We start from the raw sequence: 18,191 nt of genomic DNA, 5'->3' as shown, positions 1-18,191 counted from the left end.
ACACAGTATTGGTAACTTTTCTTGTATTGTTTTGCTTGAAGTCAAACTTTTCTCCTTCACTCCCCTATCAGTAAGTACACCATAAAGGAAGATAAATTTAATACATAGCTTGAGGGACAGTTCAAGAGGGAACTCACTTTTTCTTTAATAGCAAATAAACTGTGTAGCAGGAGTGTTGCTCTCTGTCATAAAGAGCTTATGTACCTCCAACTGAGCTCTGGTGGCAGAAGGGCCACTCTCCAGAAGTCATTAATATACACCATCATCTGCAGAAAGAAGAAACCTTCTTTTTAATAAAACCAAAAAAAAGACAGCCATGACCTCATAAAAGCACTGGGCCACTGTTCTCTTTCCAACAGCCTTTTTTTCTTTCAAGTGGAAACCACTTTGTTGTTTTCCTCTTTAAGTCCTCTGGGTTTGACACAATGTTATCAGAAATAGATTAAGAAATTTTAATGCCAGCAGAAGACAAAACCAAAATGCACAACAAATTGCACGAGCCTGTTGCACAGAAACGGTATCAGTATTTCATGCTACATTTTGTAAAAAAAAAATCTTTTTAAGATATTGAACCTAATTCCTGTGCCCGTGGGGAATTCCGTCTGCTATTTGTAATCTTTTAGCAAAACTCAGCTACTGCTATTTATAATTATCTCAACAGTGGGGTTGAAAAAAAATCTATGAAAGGGTCCTTAGGCCATGAATCCTAAATCCATACTGTCAGTACCAGCTGAGGTTTGAGCCCTGGACAGTTTTGAGGTACAACAACAGCGGAAGATCCAAAGACAAAAAAAGCCCAACCAAACCACAAATAGCAGAAGTTCTGCAGCAGCTGAGCTCAACACATGAACCCTTTCATCTGTCTGGAGCCAAGGACAGAACTCCTCACCCATAACAGAGTAGGGGGCACTATTTTGTCCTAATGCCTGTGACTGTGCTGGGGCACAGGGCATGGAACAGGCACTCATGGGCAGACACAGCAGTGCCTGAGAGGGGTGACCCCAGAGCCACCAGCTGGGACATCCATCATCTCCCTGTCATTCAGCTTCATCCAGGAAAAACAGCTCAGTCCTGACTAGAGAGGAGGTGAAGGATACTTTTCCTCTTTCCAAAAGGCAATCTGTGGCTTAAGGAGATACTCTAAAATGACTTGAAAATTACATCTGTACAAAGCCAGTCACAGCTGCTCTATATTAAGGATTTTACAATGAGAATTCTCTCTCCTTCTTCCTGTTTTATTTTGTTATCACTCCTCTTGCAGGAACATCTGAGTAAGTCAAGGTAATTAATCCAAGTGTTGTGTCTGTTTTCAAATTTTAATTTATTACCTATTTTCCTGAAACTGATTTACCAGAAACATCTAAAACTGGAAAAACCAGAATGAAAATATAGCACAGATTCAGTTTTTCTAGTTGTCTACATTACTGAACAATTGGCAGGTGCCTCACTGTGGGCAAAGTGAATAGAACCCTCAGTCAGCTGCTTAACCTCACAGACACAGCATGTCAAGGCACAAATTTGCCAGATATACATGAAGAACTTACACTTCTAATGTGTATTTAAATATATTTATTTTAGATTTTTAATCAGCTTTAAAGCAGACCAGGTTTTATACTGCCTTCTCCTAAGAGACCTGATGTTGCTTCATTTCTCTTTATTACCAATTTCCACATACTTTCCAAAATATAGTGGCATATTTAATAATTCATGATGTGATCTTCAGAGAAAAGCACCCTGAACACTGATAATTTATACATATTGTAAAAGATCTGGGCATTAAACTGCAATTCAAGAGTACACAAGTGTTAAGGGAACTACTTCTGCTTTATTTTTAATCAAGCTCATGTTTTGCTGGAGTAACAGCTAAGAATGTAGACTAGGAATGAATTAAACTGCCTTTAATTTAATTTAAATTCTTTTAAAACTAATAGCTGTGCATGTTTATAAATACTGTTATGGATCAGAAGATAAATTTGTCTCCAAACTGATTCTGAAGGTTCATTTTCATTATATTTAACTTCTATTTCTAATGATATAAATGGAATTTCAGTCTGGAACAAAGCCAACTAGTTGGATTGCCCTTGGAAATGCTGACACATGGCTACAGCAGAATTCCAGCACTGCACTTCAGCTTTCACACCACATTCAGATTATTACAACTGGTTTGGAGAATTCAAAGATTATGGCTGGTACACAGCTCAGTCCCTCACCACCTAGAGAACTAACAATGTGCTTCCAACAGAGAAACAGATGCATTGGGCTGGAAAAAATGAGAATACAGGCAACAAAACACTTAAATTAAGCAATTTTTTGGACTGCAGAGCTCATACATACCAATACTCACAAATGCAAAGGTGATAAAGACCCTTGGGCTTACCTAAGGACCTTCTAGAAGAATTAGGCTGCAGACACCTCATATTGATTCATGTTCAATAAGCATATAGTTTTTATCAAAGATTGAGAAAAATGTTGTTCCCAAGACCACCAAAAATTAAAAAAATCACAACATAAAGACAGTGTGCATGGCCCCAGCAGCACCTCAGTCCATGCAAAGTAATAGCAGAAAGTGTGCTGGTAACAATTTGGGCAAACATTGAGATTACAGTTCTTTCAAATTACCACCAACTTAATCTTTGCCTCGTTCAGACTTCATTGTTCGAGTTCAAACAAATCTGATTCTCAGTGGGGCTGAAGTTTGTATTTACCTCTCACTGAAAAAGGTCGGGTAGGAGTTCACAAGTTCAACACGATCTTTGACCTTCTCCTTGGGCCCTGCGTGTTTGCAGCCAGATGGAAGTGCAATAACCATGTCTATGGAAACAATCATTAAGTCAGTTCATCTTAAAAACACAGAATTGCCCTTCTTCCAACCTCTAGCAGAACATGCCACAGCACACCAGCAGACCACTCTTCAGTACGAACTCACTCACTGCTTCAAATGACTGGCAAAATTCATGATATTCAATGAGCAATACATAAACAAAGGAGCATCTGGCATCAATCACATCACTGAGATGTCAAAAATTATTTATTAAAATAAGTTATTTCAATGATTTTAAACAGTTCTTATGAGAATATAACGGTTTAAAAATTGTTAACTTCAAAAATTTATAAATGTTTTTCCTCCTAGATTAAAAAATTAGCACACACATTCAAACCTACGTTCATATTCAAACAATTGTGACTGTGAAAAGTTGCTACAGAGCCTGCCCTGATCAAGAACAGAGAGGTGAGATCTTGGAGTTGAAACAGAATACAAGAAACAAAAGAAGAGTCAGATCCTTAGCAAGTCAACAAAACAGTCATTACAGTATTTTCATTTTGCATACAGTGTAACATCATACTCTGGGGAAAATGCATTTTCATAAATACTGAAGGAGAGCCTCTTAACTTCTGACATCACATATGTGTGAAGAATGTGCACAGGACCTTTCAAAGACCTACAAAATGTTCTAATTCTTAAATATTTGCACAACAACAGCACAAGGAAACTCCTGTGTCCACCACATAATGGTTGTCCTGTGTCACAAACACCAAAGAAGGAAGCCAGGACAAATGAGACAGTTTGCTTTTGCTTGTGTCTGCTCTGGAACTGAGCTTTAAAAAAATCCTCACAAACAGAACAAAAACCTCACCACAGCCCCAGCCTTGATCTCCAGGGTTTGAGTTCACTAAACCCTGGCATCCTGTAGTCTACTTTTTGTGACCAGTCCAAACCTAGCCGGAATTCACTGCCCACAATTCCTGTCCTACAGCAGCAACAACCTCAGGCACTTCCAGCCAAGGCTTTGGGCCACCTTCTCAGATCAACAGTGACAACACAGCATTCCCACAACATTACATGGGAATCACAGAGGCTGATGAGTGAAATATATAATACAGGGACTGATCATACCACAAACTGACCACATCCTGCAAGGTGCTGCAGAATACACACACACCAAAAAGGTGACTCCCCACCTCGAGGGAGAGCAACTGGATCACTACATCTGGATCCTGCAGATTAAATCAGCTTTATACAGCAGCCTGGGTTACAGCTCCACCTCCCAAATCCACAGTTGAGGTGATATTTTCTTTGTTTGAGGGAGGTTTGCACCCATCTAGTGCTTGAACAGGTCAATCACAGCTGGGTACTGAAGAGATTGCAGGAAGGAGGATGAAAAGCAAAGCATTGTCTTCAACTTTGCTCTGTTTTTCAGTTGAGTGATTAGTAATTAATTTCTTTATAATAAAAAATTTACAGAAGCCACCCCATTGTGGGATACACTATTATAATACTTTCAACTTTGAGACAAGGCTGTCTTTACAGAATAACTAAAACCTCAAGGGGGTTCCTCAAACCATCATCTCTGAATGCACAATGGCATCAATTAAGCACCTCTTGAAACAACAGAAGTCACAGTGTGGGAGCAAGAGAAATTGAAAATTGCTGAGGCAGCTGCATCAGGCCATGAATCTCAAATCCATGCAAGTCCTCTGTGATCAGAAATACAGCACTATGTATGCAGCATTTTATGCCTCAGGCAATCGCTCAGGCAGAAAACTAAACTCCTCTGCACACATTTGGAAGTTAAAGTCAGGAATACAGACAGCAAAACTCCACCTGTGCAGAGATAAGGCAACTAGAAATGTTATAATAATAACACAGTGGCAGCACAAAGGACCAACACATACACAAATTATGACAACTGCTGTTAAATATTCCATGGAAGGATTTTAGTTTGCTCTGGCAGGAAGACACACACTTGCTAATCTAAGAAGTTTTCTCATCTGTAGCTCCATGTTCTTGATCAAAGGCACAAGATTGATGTACCTCTGTATTTGTGCACACACTCATTCTTAGATTAGTTACATTTTGGGGAAATGGTCTACACTTACAGAACACCACCATCTGACTATTGTCTACATAGGATTGCAAGATTAAAAATGGACAGTTCATTTAAAAATTCATTTCTAAGCACATTAGCAGCCGAAGGGATTTGCACAAATGATACTACACAAAAGTAAATGCTTCCCAGAATTTCAAATACCTTCCCTTTCTGCAAACAGATATCTCCTACTGCATGTCTTAAAACTTTTCCTTCCAGTGCCTTGAGGCTGTGAACATAAGTTCAGAGGGGCTATTAACAGAGGTTCACACATTGCTTCTTTCTTAAACCTTTACAGAGAGTTCTACAGGAAAAACACAACTACAGTCACAGAGGGTAGTTGCTTTCAACAAAATTAACATATTATCTTGTTTTCAAAAATGTAACAGAAAACTTTTAATAAGAGACAATAAGGTACAAGCTATCAGCTGCCCAAAATACTTTATACAGTACCAACAGAACAATCTGCTGTCCTGGGGACTGTAACATACATGATATGACAGTGCTGGTGTAGAAGTGTGTTTACAGCATTTAATAAATTAAAAACTCACTACTAGTTAGTCTTGAGGAGCCAAGTTGTTAAAGTGGTATGATTCCATGCATGCAAATTGAGAATGTCTTATCTACAGCCTGCATACACAAATACAGGGGATGATTTATACTTGTACTTCAGGTACAGATAATGAGAAGTGAGGTCCATCCAACTACATGTCCTCGAGTTTAAAAAGTCTAGAATACACAGAAGCTCTGGCCTGCACAGAGGGTATGCTTTGTACAGAATATAAATTATTAGGAATTAAAATAGTTCTTCTTATAACAAGAAATTTTTAAGGAAGTCCATCTTTGCTCTTCCTCTTCTTCTTCCAGTCATTCCATCTGACGAGACCATCACTGAGCAGGACGAGCAGGACAGATGAATCTCTTCCTGATCGCACCATAAAGCAGCATCAAAGAATGATGGCTTTTAAGAGTAGAATTTGCTGTTACTGACTTTCTTCTCCTTTAATCTTAAGGGAAAAGAAAAGGAAAATGTCAAATCTACTAGGTATTTCTCAGAGGAAAACAGTCTATCAAATTCAATTTAGATACCAAAATGAGAGGTTTATCAGCAACAAGCATAGCAATTTTTTTCCTCAGTAAATGGGAGTAAACCAGGGATTCATACAGCTGTTCAGGACACATAAACAAGGGTAAGAACTTATAAAGTCTTGAGATCTGCTCAAGGCTTCCTCCTGGTACATGAAGTCTCTCTCTGTCTCCTTCACACTCATCCCAAAGGTGGCAGCAAAGGAGAAAGAACCTTCCCCTAAGCTCTGGATAATGTACTGAACTGACAGTGTGATGCTGTTACAGCTCAATACTCATTTTATCTTTTGTAGTTTGTGTATCTGGAATTGTCCTCTGGTCCTACATATCTAATATGACATTTCCAGGAACACAATTTTGACAGTGTAGAAAGAGTGAAGAGGTAGGTTTATTTGTCTGTATTTACTTCCAGACTCTCCTCCTGGAAAGCAGAAGAGAGGAATATAAAACCTCACAGGATTACATGTTTCACTGTGATCCCTGAAACTGAGATGCCAACGAGCTGACATTCCACAGCTTGTGCTGGCCTCTAGTGGCTTCCAGCCCAGCCTGGCTTCTCTGCAGTCCCTCCTCACTTCAGATGAGCTCATTCTGCCCTTACCACCCTTTAGAGGCTCATTTTGATACATCTGAGGTTTCCATACCATAAAACAAGTGTAGATAGAGCTGTCTTGGAAAGGAGAATGATGACCAACCCACCTGCGGTTGCATGTCTCTTGATAGATCTGTAGTTTGTGCTCATTCACACTGAATTCCTTCAATATAGCATCTTTGTTAGGATTCCTTAAATTCACATGGGTGTCATAGAGGAACAGCTGGTTATTGAGCTCCTCCTGGCGCTTCCGGAGTTGCCGACATGAGGAGTAAAGTTCTTCTTCACTTTCCTTCAAAAGAGTTTTGGAAACCAAAGCAACTTGTAAGACACATACCCAAGATGACACAGTATCATTATAGTTCTCCTAAACACAATTCAATAACTGTATAGAATGTTTTATAAAATTAGTTTGATGTGATGCTTCTGGGATGTTTACAGAAATGAACTAACTTAGAAAGCACTGAAAAAAAACATCAGTCCCACAGTATCACCAGCCTTACTCTCTAACAGGGGGGTCAGGGGCATTCTATCACAAGTCATGAAATGTGTCTATCTAAACACTTCTACTGGAATGTTTTTCCCTAATAAAGCATGCCAGTCTGTTGAGGATAGAACACAAAATAGTGTATCATGGTGAGTTACCAGGTTATAACAGTATTAAATACACTTTTTAAAAAGTTTAATTTTTGGCTTTTCTATCATATTTGTGTACTATGCAACAAACTGCCAATCCTGGGGATTACCTATGAAATCTAGACTAAAGGTCAAAATATCAACTAGCAAATAGGACCCCTAAGAGCAGCAAGTACTCAGGTGGCCAAGAAAGGAGGACAGATGCTGTAGTTCTGTGAGCTTTGACAATTCACTATTTGCAGAACTGTCTGAGCTTCTGTCGTTTTATGTGGCCCACAGTAGAAGGTCTCACATTATTTCACAAGCATAAAACAGTCATCATGGTTCCCTTTAGGACTTCAAATTATTTTAATACTTCAAAACTTTGGATACAAAGGCTGTCTCTTTATAGAGTTCCTAGTGGGGAATAGAACTGGCAGGACTGAAGTCTTAATTTTCACAGCAGCACCGAAACAAGATACTCATTCTACAAGAAATGACATGCAATCAATAAATGTAATAAACCCAAACATTTTCAAAGGCAGCATAGTAATAAGAACACCTCTTTCTGCATTCAGTCCAGGCCTAGCAAAACCAACAGGTTACCAAGATACCCAGGGGGTTTCACTTAAGACAACAAGATCCCTTTCCAAAAAGTGTTTCCTCCTGAAGTACATTCCTACACAGACATGAGTTGAAGCAACTGAAACAACTTCAGTACTATGCTCCTGATTAAGATTTAAAAAGTAATTTATTTAATTTTTGTTTGTAAAGCAGTGGGAAACTTTGTATTCCCAAATCACAAAGGAAATGCAGATTGCTAATTACCAATTTGCAGGTGTAATCATCAAGATGCATATGTATTCCTATTAGTTCTTGTAAATAAATGTATCCACAAAGGCAGACCTTAAAACTGCATTAAGAATGTCCACTTCAATCCTTCTGTCGAAAATATATACACCATTGGGGCTGACTGCAATTAGAAAATACTGAAGAGATACACTCACTTTCTGAAAGCAGCAAATCAATTTTCAAGCAACTAACACGTGCTCCTAAACGCAACAACCACCTCAGTACAGTACAATTTCTACACGATCAAGAAAACTGTTCAACTTCTACAGGACCTGCAGAAGGCCCCACATAACAACTCTCAAATGTGCATGCTTACATCTACAATATTTCTGCTTCTCTGTTCCTGAGAGACTCCACAGCCATCTGTAATTCCTGTTTATAATTTTGTATTTCGTGTCCAAGAGCATGCAGATGGGCTCTGTATATAAACAGGCCTGTTATTAAATGCTATCATTTTGTGGACAGTCATCACTTTTGAAAAAGAGGCAGAAGAACAGAGACAGCCTCGATCCTTTCTCGTGCTTCCTGAATGATCTGGCAAAAGTTCTAGAGCTGATAACTATGGCAACTCTGGGGTTGTTGCAGAGTGCCAAACAAAAGGGAGAATTTGTGGAACTTCTCCTTCCACTGCTTTAGCACCCAGAGACATCAGACATTGTAAAACACAGAGCTGAGCTGCATCTTCATTTGCCTTAACAAGCAGAAGGGGCTTCCAGAGTGTGAAATGTGCTGCTGTCAAAGGGCTCAGTGCTGACAGGCTGGGAGACACACTGCTCTCCTATGAACAACACTTTTAGAGCTGCTCCTGCCCCAGGCAAATAATGAGCTGAATTCCTGAAGAGAAACCACGGCAGGAGGGATTCCCAGTGTATCCCCAAGTGATGTCCATGCTCAGCATTAGGCAATGGTGAGTTACTGTCAGTTTTCTCAAAGGCAGCAAGCCAAACCCCAGCAGTTTACCAGGCCTCCTCCATCAGATTTGTGCCAAGGAAATGCGAACAATTTAAATATTATCTTCAAAGCTCATAGGTCTCTTGTTTACACACCCAACCCTGGTCTCAGCTTCCATCCCTCTCCTGCCCTCAGGACTCTTTGCTGGCCCACAAAGGAATCTATCAGTGCTGTCAAACACTGTCATTACACAGTCATTCCACATCATATGTTATAAGGTGGCTTTGTACAAACATCCACAAAGGATGTTTGAAAAAGGCTGCCACTCCTTTGGGAAGAAAAATGTGACTGAATTCAGCAATTTCCAGTTCAATGTGTACAACTGCAGGTGCAAATCCCTTCAGAGACATAACGACTTACAGTTCACAGAGGTTGGTGTTTTAATCAGAAAAACAATGTACACTGGTGTGAAGTGCAGTGTAGGCCTGGGTGGTTGTAACAGACTACAAATAAGAAGTTGAATTTTTTTTTTCTCTGAATCTGAAGGATGCTGGAAAGCACCCTGAAATAGCCACTTCCCAAAAGAATCTTTAAACTTTCATCACACAGCCTCTACAGAAGTGTATTTAAATTACATAAAATTCTATTGAGGAAGAGGCTGAGAATAATCCTGTTTCAAATCAAGATACGCACCTTTGGAACACCAACAAACACTGTTCACAGCTCAGCCACTTGAATGCCTGGCTTCATGAGCAAGGATGAACCATTATAATTCCTCTATGTGTTTTAAAATATTAGTACTTCAAGTAAGTGTTTTAGAGATGCTTAAAAGAAGCAGATTAGCACTTCTGTAAGGATCAGATATATCTTCCACTTGGTGGGTTGTTTATTTTAATAAAATACTGGTAGAAATTACTATCTTCTCTTGCTACAGTGATTTCTTTTTATGTAGGACCTTTAAAAAAAAGATTCTTCTATGAAGCCAAAGCTGATTTTAGCTACTTTTGCATGGCATTGGTCAGTTAACAGGGACAGACAACGACCATGCTGTTATAGCAAAAACTAGTGAAGATAATGATGCTTTGTTTATGCATTATTTCTTTTAACAACTATGTAATCTGTTCACCCAGAGGGAGAGTAACTCAATTTGTGCTGTTTGTCTTCCCCACTACCTGCAGAAGAAATGCCTGACAATAAGACATCAGGCACAGAATGGAAAACTAAATCCTCAGTTCCTGGTTTCCACAAAGAACTGATAACATACACCCTATATGCACAAAAAACCCAGTGATTCTCACCAGAACTTGCTGCATTTCACAGTGAACCAGAAGGGAGGCCAGCTCTATATCTTCACTGTAGCCATTCTTGAGAGGAACTGACCTAAAACCTGGGCCAGGGGGAACATACACAAAGCACAGTTAGAGTCCAGGCAAAGGGTGATCTGCAGCCACACAGTCCTGAGGGGATTCTTCAGTGCTCAAATGTTCCACTTCTGAGAGAGGCTTTGCTATGGCAATTAGAGAGAAGCAGAAGGCAAGAATGGTGAAGCTGAGAAACACATGATTTCAAATGCTCTTGGAAATCAAAGCCAGAGTAAGTTGGGTTCATAGAGGAAGGGGGGAGTTTGACACAGTGGAGGAAGTCACAATGCTGAATAACACCTTTATGACATAGCCCCTTGTTATAACCACTGATCCTACCTGATTTGATTCCTTTGATGGGAAAAGTGGCGTGTGCTAGGAAATTGGGATCACTGAACATGTCCTCCTCATACACAACAAAGCGCAGAAACGCCAGATTTGGGTCGTAGATTTCAAATTTCACTTGCTCTGCACAGGGTGCCCAAACTGGATTGAGGCCATTGTCATCTGTAATGAAAGGGAAACACTTGCAGCATAAAGCAGTAAATCCACCTCATTCACATATGGGTATGTATCCCAGGACATCTTCTAGGGATACAAGGGCCCAAAAATCCTATTTACCATCTGCCTCATATTGTAACCTTGCTTCAGAAGGTTTGTGTCTGTTTACTTGGTGGACTACCCAGGGATGAAAACCCATTAAGAAAAGCTATGATTTGTATTTCAACATGCAAAATCCCCTTGGACACATATTGGGGGCGAGGTAATTAATAGCTCATATTCATAAGCCTCACACTTCACATATGAGTAAAAGCAGAAAAAGCACTAGGAAGACTAACGTACCCTGGCCCAGTTCTGGCAGCCACACACAGAACACCAACATTTGGTGTATGTGACACAGCCAGGAAGTTTATTCTCTTGGTCACTTCCCACAAAACTTTTAAATCATAATCCTCTTCTCTGAAGTACCAAAGAGCCACAACGCACATTCCTGCCCCTGATTTTGTGTCTATTTTCCATTGGTATCACTGTTTTGGATACTCAGAACGAAAGGCTGTTGTTTACCAGAGGAAAACTGCTGCGTCCAGAAATACTAAATGGTGAAATATGGAGTGGCTGAGATATTGCCCCATTGCACTAAAATGAAGCTCATTTACAAACACACACCCCTCATCCAGAACTCCCCAGCAGTGGGCTTTGATCAAACTTCTATTGCATTGCAAGTTATACTATTTAACAGCCCTATACACCCAAGTCATCTCCAAGGAGGTGCCAGTCTTAGAGGCTGAGTTTAAACAAACATAGTCTGGATGCCACAGCAGGAACTCTCTATTTGGGCCAGACTTTTGGGAACTGACTAGCACTGTTGGAAGCACTTTCAAGACAGCAATTTTTTAAAATATGCAAATACACAAACTTATGCATAGGCAAAAGCATAACAGAATGGGACGAGGTTTTTTTCCAAACTGCAACAGTACCATTTTTTCTAAATTTGATATACATTGAAGTTTCTCAAACTAATTAGCCCTGAGGCAAACAAGAGGATAAGACTGTAGGACTCATCAGTCCAGAGCAACAGTTAACTTACTCTTCTCTGTATTCTAAGTTGCTGGCCAATTACAGGCAACACAAATACATGGTCATCCTCTGCTCATTTTATTTAAGTACACTGGAAGTATAATCATAGCCCTACAACACAGAAACCCACAGATACTCACTCACAACTGTTGTCTTGAATTTGTTGTTGTCATATTCAGCCCCACAAATTTCAACCTCTACAAAGGGACAAGCAATGCTTCTGCCAGGTTTGGGGAGATGACGAGCACCCAAAACCTGCAAAAGCAACTGTAAATTATAAGCAGCTCCAAAGAAAACCTGGCACCATTATTTCTGAACAGAAGGTATCCTACAGAACTAGAGGGAGAAAAAAAATCCAGAATAATGTGGAAAAGCACACACTCTCTTGAATATGTTTGCATGTATTAAAGATACTATCTCTGCAACCAATAACTATTGCTTGGGTAACCCAGTGATTTTCATTTTAAGATACTGTAGCTGACATTTATTACACACAGTATATACAGTCCCAAACCAAGTCTGTAGCAGAAGTTTGGTTATCTTTTTCAGTCTTTATTGCATACCTATTTCAGGACATTTCTGCTTTGCACTCAGAGCCCCTGTTTACCTCATCTTTAAACAAAGCAGTTAATGTGCTTCTTCTTTCTCAGAAAACATACTTTTAAAGGACATGTCCTACTGCATAGCAAATGAGAACAGATACAAGTTCCATCCCTGTTTGGCACTAAGTCAACAAGGCAAAATTTTTCAATGATAAACCCATCTCTCAAAGAAAAATAAGAATGACATGCAGATTAAATCATAGTGTATTAAAATATAATGAAGGGGGGATCAGCTTTTTTTTTCTTTTTTTTCTTTAATTTAGTTTCCATATTTCAGGATAAATATCTTTCTTTCACCCTCAAAATCTCTAAATGAGTTAGTATTCTGCTAACCCATCTCCAACAGGACCCTTCCATTGAGATGTCATTAGGCTGGAAATGCAAGTTGGTTTTTTTGGCGTTTTTATTAGCAATTACATAAAATCATCCCAGGATTGTGTTTTCAGTCCTAAAGCATGTGCTTCATTAGCATGATAAAGATATATATTTCTTTTCAGGAACCAGTGAAGCTAGTTATATTCACAAACACACTGACATTTAAAAACAGTATTTTGACAATCTGTCAGATCTTGCTCTGAAGCATAATAGCTTTATTTTTAGTTTTATAGATATTTATGACTGGTAAAAAACCATAATTTACAAAAGAGATTTACCCTCACTGTCATAATCATCTGCAATTTCCTCTTGGAGTCATTTGGCATCGGGTCATACTCCTCACTCCTCATGCTCTCTGGCTGCAGGACGTAGCCAGTGCGTCCATTCAGTGAAAACAAGGCATGGTTCAGTTGCATGTATTTATCTAGGGAGAGAGTTAACCAGTCATAAGAGAAGATCCCCAAAGGAATAAAGCTAAGGAAACACTATTGGCTCCTCTGTGCAAGACTTTATCAGAAAGAGCTGGAAAGGCAGGTTCAAAGACTCTGGTCCTTTAGTAACTCATCAATTTTCATAGCCAAAAACCCATCTCCATCCACAATTAGCTTCCTATCAATGTGTCATAAGCCTCCCCTGTGGCTGAAAACCTATTCATACACCTGAAACTTAGAGTGAGTATCTCTGCTTACGTATCACAGAGATCAAGGTGAAATAAATCTTATAGAGTTTAGGGCTAGTTAGGCTCAGGGACAAGGCTTTTGGAGACCTATTTTTGGGGCACAGCTCTATAAGGCACACATTCAAAAGCAAACTTCAATTCTTGCACACCCCTTCTAGCAGGGAAGTGCAAACAAATAGGAGAGGGACTAGAAGGGCAGAAGGGCCAGAAAGGGGCTTGTTTATGGTGAAATGGAGGGGGGATTAGATCCTTTTTCAAAGGGAGTATTACCTGGAGTTTGGAAGTTAAGAGCCACCATCTGGGAGCCACAAAGCCAGAGGCGAAATGGGTCATAGTTGGATGAGTCGACCCTCTGTCCTTTGGGATAGACCCGTGTCAGTCCCTTCAGGTTGTATTTCAACAACTCAACTGGCTTCTGCTTCACAATGTTCTCTGCCTTGGTTTCCACAAAAGAACGGATTTCTTTGAAATCAGGGTTGTCTGCATAGGGGTGAGAGGAAGAAGAGTGGTTACCAAAGGAAGAAAGAAGTTGACATTTATACTTATTTTTACCAGTGCTTTGTTTTACATTGTTTAGCTTTGTTCTTTAATGCAATAATTGGCACAGTTTTCAGGCAGACACAGCAAATTGGTTGAGAATCAAGTCTGAAAGTTAAAATTGCCTGCCTGCCACATACTTTGTAGGAGGGCAGATAAGAGTCCATAGTCATGTTTTCATCTCATCATTGCTAATAATGTACTTCTGACCACTGCAACACATATTTAAATGACACATCTTTTCCTGGGTTTAAATGGGGAGAAGAAAGGGTGAGCCAGGGTTAGCCAATGCTTCAAACAATGATTATAATTATAATGTCCTAACAGCAGTGACAGCTTATTAAAAATATTTGCAAAGAAACTGAAAGAAAAGGGCACATTTCTCCAGCAGCAGTGACACAAGAATGGAATGAAAAGTACATATTTCAGTATCAGATTCCACACCTACACTTACACAGACCCCAGTTATGAAGCCATATACATTCCAACACCTTAGGCTGGCAAACAGGTTCTTACAGTAAAATGATATAATGCACAGTAAACCTGTTTTGAAGGGTTTTTTCAAACAAATCACAGGTGTTCAGCCAGTGTTTTTATTATCAAAAACGTCAATTGACACATAACTAGTGAGCTTCCCAATGGAACACACCTACAAGAGGGTGTCTCTACTTAACTGGTTAGAAATTTGTGATAGTTTTTTTTGTGACAGATGAACAGCATCAAATTCCCTAGTGAACAATTTCAAAGTGCATTGAAAACTGCATGGGTGAAGCAGAACTTTGTTTTCCAGCAGGACAGATTTTATCTTCAGTTCTAAAATTTCAGCTAACATCTGTAAAGATAGCAGAAAGGATAAAATTCAGATGCAATATTAAAGGCAATACCTAAATTGTCCTTGGTTTTGCTTGTTGGCTTGCAGTAGATCACCAGATCAGATAATTCAATAGCAATTAATTGATTCTTTTCCCAGTATTTCCTCCTGTTCTCCTGGAAAATGTAACAAAGTTTTAGATTAGAGACAGGCTAAGTATTAGGGTACAGTAACTCCAGGGTATACTCTAATGTGCATTCTTTGGTTCCAGATTCCCATCTGATGCTTTAGACACTTGCATAGATACAAAGTAATTTCAGACCCAACTCAGAAAACAGGCCATACCCACATGGTTTGGGGGTTCAATTGGGAACGTGCTTTGGAAGAGAAAGGTGGCGTTTACTGGTTTTTAAGGGGTTCCAGTGCTCCCCTGATCAGTCCTGCTCAGAATCCTGGCAACATTTTTTTTATTTTAATGTGGCTCTACTCATTTTCAGTTACATTCTTAATTCTATACCTCATACAAATGCAAATGTATGCAGAAAAAATGCAACGGGTAGTGAAGTGTCTCTGTATTTATTTAAAATTCTGAGCAGAACTTAAGTCTTGCTAGTGACTCCCAACCACCTAAATTCAAACCCTATGAGCACCACTCCTGTAGTTTTCTATTTATGCACCAAACCAATAATGTTCTGCATGGAAAATCACATGCAATCTTGTTGGCATCACCAGTACTAAACCCACTATCTACTTCCATGTTTCCAAGCACCTGCTCTGTGGAAGCTGAGCAACATTCCCTGCCAGCAGAGACTGAGAACTGCTGACAGCAGCAAGGCATGTCCTGAGTGGAGATCTTTGAGCTGGAGGCTTTTCAGACTTAGGAAGCTACTACAGGATAAAACCTGTTAGAAGAGTCCCATGAACAGTGATTAGTGTTGGCACAAGAGATGATGAAGCAGCAGCAATTAGTAAGCCTTCCAAAAGAATTCCCTCAACAAAGCAAATGTAAGAGGAATGAAAATCAGAACCAGGGAGGCACAGGTTTCCAGAATGTTTCACTGAACCACATTGAAGTCTAAGAAAAGCAGAGAGGAAGACAGTATTTAGACTTGGAAATAACCTTGGGAAAAAGCTGTACAAACTTCATTGTACTCAGTGATTCACCACAGTTTCCCAGAAATTACTTAACAGTAATCAGAGCTCCAAACAGCAAAAGACCACTTGTAGATGGCATGGGCTCATCTCTAGACATAACCCTCTAGTGAAAACCAAGCAGGGCAGCTAGCAACAAATAACCCCTCCTGGGAGCACGGCAAAGGTCACTATTGAGTAGAAATGACCAGATACATGAAGCTTAGTTTTATTTCCTGTGTATAACACACATTGCCCAAATCCAAACTTATTTAAAAAAAAAAACCCTCTGTATCACATGGCACCATCATGTTAACTCACTATGCCTTTTCCTTCCCCAAAATTCAGCCTGTTAACTGTACTGGCAACAAGGGCCTTTCCTCATCTTTATCCCCTCCCCATGCAGCAGTCTACCATGTGAACTTTCTAGAAGCCACGCTGTGAGGAAACCCTCTCAACTGACAAGAATGAGTTTTAAAGCATCTTTGAACACAGAGTGTTTAATACTTCTCCAACTGTACAGAGAGAAAAAGCTGCCAAGCTCCTGAAGAGCCATTGTTGTACTATAAAAAACATTCAATTTAGAGACACTTCTTCTAGGTCATGTTTCAATTTTTCTCATTTTTATTTCTAAATGAAAGCCTGGCACAAGAACTGTATCTCTCCTCCCCCAACAACAGGTCAACAGCTCCTGTTGCTTCTCCCCTCACTGAATTTGCAGCCCTTTGCTTGAGACATCAACGTGCCTGCTATAAATAGGATTAGGACAACCCTCAGAGCATTACCACTCCATATGACAGATAAACAGCGTGAGCCAACATGATACTGAAACACATTTTCCATCAGTCATATCATCCACTTAGCAATAAAAAGTGAATAAAAGCAACAAAGAAGAGTATACTTAAGCATAGCCATTGTAAGGACTTCTTGGTCATGTCACAGATTTCTTAAATACTGGAAGACATGACAGGGAGGTAAATTAGTATATCAAAACAGGAAAAGCAAGTCTTGAAGAATGTCTTTAAGTGGCAGTAGAGGAATACAGAAGCTGAACTTTGGCAGAATCCTTGAATTTTTAGGCAAGTATCTGGAAATATTACTACTGGGAAAACTGGGAAATCCAGAACGTGCCTATTAGTTACAAATAAATAAAGTATTAACCAAACAATTCCCTATCAGTGCCATTGCATTCACTGGAAAGCAGTGTCAGTAAGGAGGATTAAGAATAGTTTGGAGAGCAGCAGCTCAGATTTTACACATATTCACCAATGAATTCTCAACTCTGAATAGAACAGTCTTATATCCGAGTTTCTGCTGCTTAACACCAGGATGAACCAGAGGTAACATTGTAATGGTATCTTCTCTTGCCTACCAAGCACCATCACTGAGGTGCAGGATGCAACACACACAGTGCTGTGCTGAAAAACTCCTGGTAACACAAATTTACATAAAATGCCAATTCACATTCCATTCCCCAAGGATTTTATGGAACAAGATTCACAGCACCGATAAAATGTACTGAACACAGCAACATGCATGACAATGAAGGACCAGGTGTTAGCAACATTTAGCAGTGTAGGGCAACTACAGACAAAAACTAATGTAAATTTAAAGCAGTGCATCATAAAACCCAACAATGAATAAATTTCCACCAATACCTCTTCTGCAGTTTTCCAAGTGATTTCACGGATACTTTGGTACCATTCAAAGAGTTCTTCTACTTTATCGGTCGCAAACTCAACACAAGGATCTTCTGGATTCTTAGGTTCCAGAATGAAGACAAAAGGCTTTTTGTGCTTCCCTTGGGGCATTTTCACTGTCAGACAATACAGTAGCAAGAAATTTATACTGAAATCCAACAGCTCCTTTTCTAAGCTGCCATTGTTGATTTATGGCAACAGTATTACAAGAGTTCAATGTATTGATTGCACTGGTATATTACTACAAGTAGAGGATTCAGGGTTTTGGTGAGGGGGTTTTTGTTTGTTTTTGAAATCTTTCCTTGTAAACATAAAAGTCTACTCAACACAGAAAGCTCAGGAGTGCAGAAAATACATACCAACGTTGTAGGTATTGAGCACCAGGATGCCACGGCACAGAGAGCCCAAGGGATTGTCCTCAATAATCTGAAAAACATGAGTTGGATCTGAACCTAAATGTTTTCCTGAGTGAACATGCACAGAACACTAATAAACAATAAACATGCACCATTA

The 18,191-nt window shown here is 39.5% G+C and overlaps 1 protein-coding gene across 6 annotated transcripts in view; it reads right to left on the bottom strand.

Moving 5' to 3' along the window:
- Positions 1 to 3,010: 3,010 nt before the first annotated feature.
- Positions 3,011 to 18,191, bottom strand: part of PLCG2 (phospholipase C gamma 2) — a 62,218-nt gene continuing 47,037 nt past the window's right edge. For all 6 annotated transcript variants that reach the window (XM_071567347.1, XM_071567345.1, XM_071567346.1 and 3 more), the window contains 10 exons: positions 18,038 to 18,104; positions 17,637 to 17,794; positions 14,921 to 15,023; positions 13,770 to 13,979; positions 13,099 to 13,244; positions 11,984 to 12,098; positions 10,605 to 10,772; positions 10,203 to 10,291; positions 6,654 to 6,838; positions 3,011 to 5,875 (listed from right to left, as the gene is read on the bottom strand). In XM_071567347.1, the coding sequence (XP_071423448.1) occupies positions 5,833 to 5,875; positions 6,654 to 6,838; positions 10,203 to 10,291; positions 10,605 to 10,772; positions 11,984 to 12,098; positions 13,099 to 13,244; positions 13,770 to 13,979; positions 14,921 to 15,023; positions 17,637 to 17,794; positions 18,038 to 18,104 (1,284 nt within the window). In that variant the 3' untranslated portion in view covers positions 3,011 to 5,832. The remainder of the gene's footprint in view (positions 5,876 to 6,653; positions 6,839 to 10,202; positions 10,292 to 10,604; positions 10,773 to 11,983; positions 12,099 to 13,098; positions 13,245 to 13,769; positions 13,980 to 14,920; positions 15,024 to 17,636; positions 17,795 to 18,037; positions 18,105 to 18,191) is intronic.

This window comes from Pithys albifrons, chromosome 12, assembly GCF_047495875.1.
Source record: "Pithys albifrons albifrons isolate INPA30051 chromosome 12, PitAlb_v1, whole genome shotgun sequence".
Lineage (NCBI taxonomy): Eukaryota > Metazoa > Chordata > Aves > Passeriformes > Thamnophilidae > Pithys > Pithys albifrons.
Note: the sequence above shows the minus strand (reverse complement) of the source record. Positions and strands in the feature narration are given on the sequence as shown.